The sequence below is a fragment of the Centroberyx gerrardi genome, chromosome 12 (genome assembly GCF_048128805.1).
Source record: "Centroberyx gerrardi isolate f3 chromosome 12, fCenGer3.hap1.cur.20231027, whole genome shotgun sequence".
NCBI lineage: Eukaryota > Metazoa > Chordata > Actinopteri > Beryciformes > Berycidae > Centroberyx > Centroberyx gerrardi.
In genome coordinates, this window is record NC_136008.1 from 516347 (window position 1) to 518846 (window position 2500).

Consider the following 2500-nt stretch of genomic DNA (forward strand, 5'->3'; position numbering starts at 1 on the left):
CAGACAGACAGGCAGACAGACAGACAGGTAGACAGGTAGACAGACAGGCAGACAGACAGACAGACAGGCAGACAGGCAGACAGACAGACAGACAGACAGACAGACAGACAGACAGGTAGACAGGTAGACAGACAGGTAGACAGACAGACAGGCAGACAGACTGACAGACAGGTAGACAGGTAGACAGACAGGTAGACAGACAGACAGACAGGCAGACAGGTAGACAGACAGGCAGACAGACAGACAGGCAGACAGACAGACAGGTAGACAGACAGACAGACAGACAGACAGACAGGCAGACAGACAGGTAGACAGACAGACAGACAGACAGGCAGACAGGTAGACAGACAGGCAGACAGACAGACAGGCAGACAGACAGACAGGTAGACAGACAGACAGACAGACAGACAGACAGACAGACAGGCAGACAGGTAGACAGACAGACAGACAGACAGGCAGACAGACAGGTAGACAGACAGACAGGCAGACAGACAGGTAGACAGACAGACAGACAGACAGACAGACAGGTAGACAGACAGACAGGTAGACAGACAGGCAGACAGGCAGACAGGCAGGCAGACAGGCAGACAGGCAGACAGGCAGGCAGGCAGACAGGTAGACAGACAGACAGACAGACAGACAGACAGACAGACCATGGTCTCAGAGAAGTCCTTCTTGTCGTTGACGTCCTCCACAGTGTAGGTTCCTGATTGGTTGAGGTAGTAGTAGTAGTCGGGGGTCGTGACCCCCAGGTTCTCCCTCTGCGCCGCAGTCGCTCCGTCCAGCAGCTGGAGAGGTCAAAGGTCACAATGTAACAGGGTCAGGCTGCTGTACCTCACAGATACAGTATCAATACTTTGTGTTAGTACCTGTATTACATGTGTCAATACCTGGTAGTACTCTGCAGAGTACTCTGCAGTACCTGGTAGTGCTCTGCAGAGTACTCTGCAGTACCTGGTAGGACTCTGCAGTACCTGGTAGTACTCTGCAGTACCTGGTAGGACTCTGCAGAGGACTCTGCAGTACCTGGTAGTGCTCTGCAGAGTACTCTGCAGTACCTGGTAGTACTCTGCAGTACCTGGTAGTAGATGTGGAAGTTGCGCTCCCCCTGGTTCTGCGACACCACCCGGCTCTTCTCCAGCAGGAAGTTGGAGATCTTCCCTCCGTCTGGTTCTCCTCCCCGACTGAACTGGATCTCAAAGTATTTTCCCTGCAGAGGAGGAGCGGAGTTTACTACCGCTGGAGTACTGCAGGGAACAGCACCGCAGTACCGCAGTAGCGCAGTACAGCTGTACAGCAGTACAGCAGTACAGCAGTACAGCAGTACAGCAGTACCGCAGTACCGCAGTACAGCAGTACCGCAGTACAGCTGTACCGCAGTACCGCAGTACCTCTGATCCAGTGAGGACTTTACTCACGAAGCGGCTGGAGTTGTTGTTGCGGACGGTCTTGGCGTTCCCGAAGGCCTCCAGCAGGGGGTTGGACTGCAGGATGATGTCTTTCACATGCTGAACACCACCGAGGAAGACAGCATCAGTATTACTACTGTTACTATATTACTAGCAGCAGTAGAAGCAGCAGTAGAAGCAGCAGTAGAAGCAGCAGTATTAGCAGCAGTAGAAGCAGCAGTAGAAGCAGCAGTGGTAGCAGCAGTAGAACCGGCAGTAGAAGCGGCGGTATTAGCGGCGGTATTAGCGGCGGTAGAAGCGGCGGTAGAAGCAGCAGCAGTAGAAGCAGCAGTAGAAGCAGCAGTATTAGCTGCAGCAGCAGTAGAAGCAGCAGTATTAGCTGCAGTAGAAGCGGCAGTAGAAGCGGCAGTAGAAGCAGCAGTAGAAGCGGCAGTAGATGCGGCAGTAGAAGCGGCAGTAGAAGCGGCAGTAGAAGCGGCAGTAGATGCGGCAGTAGAAGCGGCAGTAGAAGCGGCAGTAGAAGCGGCAGTAGATGCGGCAGTAGATGCGGCAGTAGATGCGGCAGTAGAAGCGGCAGTAGAAGCTGCAGTAGATGCGGCAGTAGAAGCGGCAGTAGAAGCTGCAGTAGAAGCGGCAGTAGAAGCGGCAGTAGAAGCGGCAGTAGAAGCGGCAGTAGATGCGGCAGTAGAAGCGGCAGTAGAAGCGGCAGTAGAAGCGGCAGTAGAAGCGGCAGTAGAAGCTGCAGTAGAAGCGGCAGTAGAAGCTGCAGTAGAAGCTGCAGTAGAAGCTGCAGTAGAAGCCGCAGTAGAAGCAGCAGTAGAAGCAGGAGCAGAGCAGGAGGCTCACCTGGACTTTCTCTCCTCCTCCAGACACTTTGGACACGTAGCTCATGATGTATTTAGCTGCTACAGTTTTACCTGCTCCACTCTCTCCACTGAAGAACAGACAGAACAGAACAGACAGAACAGACAGAACAGACAGAACAGAACAGACAGAACAGACAGAACAGACAGAACAGACAGAACAGAACAGACAGAACAGACAGAACAGAACAGACAGAACAGAACAGACAGAACAGACAGAACAGACAG

General features: G+C 53.2%; 2 protein-coding genes across 3 annotated transcripts in view; one reads left to right on the forward strand and one right to left on the reverse strand.

Annotated features, from left to right (window-relative positions):
* The window catches only part of decr1 (2,4-dienoyl CoA reductase 1, mitochondrial), a 317727-nt gene extending 317129 nt beyond the window's left edge, over positions 1–598 (forward strand). The window contains exon 11 of one of the 2 annotated variants that reach the window (XR_013506915.1): positions 528–598. The gene's annotated coding sequence lies outside the window, so the exon portion shown is untranslated. Of the gene's footprint in view, positions 1–231; positions 249–527 lie in introns of those variants that run through there. The other variant, XR_013506916.1, reaches the window with a different exon arrangement.
* Positions 1–2500, reverse strand: part of LOC139930719 (unconventional myosin-Ie) — a 19979-nt gene that overhangs the window by 12118 nt on the left and 5361 nt on the right. The window contains exons 5-8 of the mRNA XM_078287228.1: positions 2256–2343; positions 1419–1508; positions 1079–1210; positions 654–788 (exon numbers count right to left, since the gene is read on the reverse strand). Of these exons, the coding sequence (XP_078143354.1) occupies positions 654–788; positions 1079–1210; positions 1419–1508; positions 2256–2343 (445 nt within the window). The remainder of the gene's footprint in view (positions 1–653; positions 789–1078; positions 1211–1418; positions 1509–2255; positions 2344–2500) is intronic.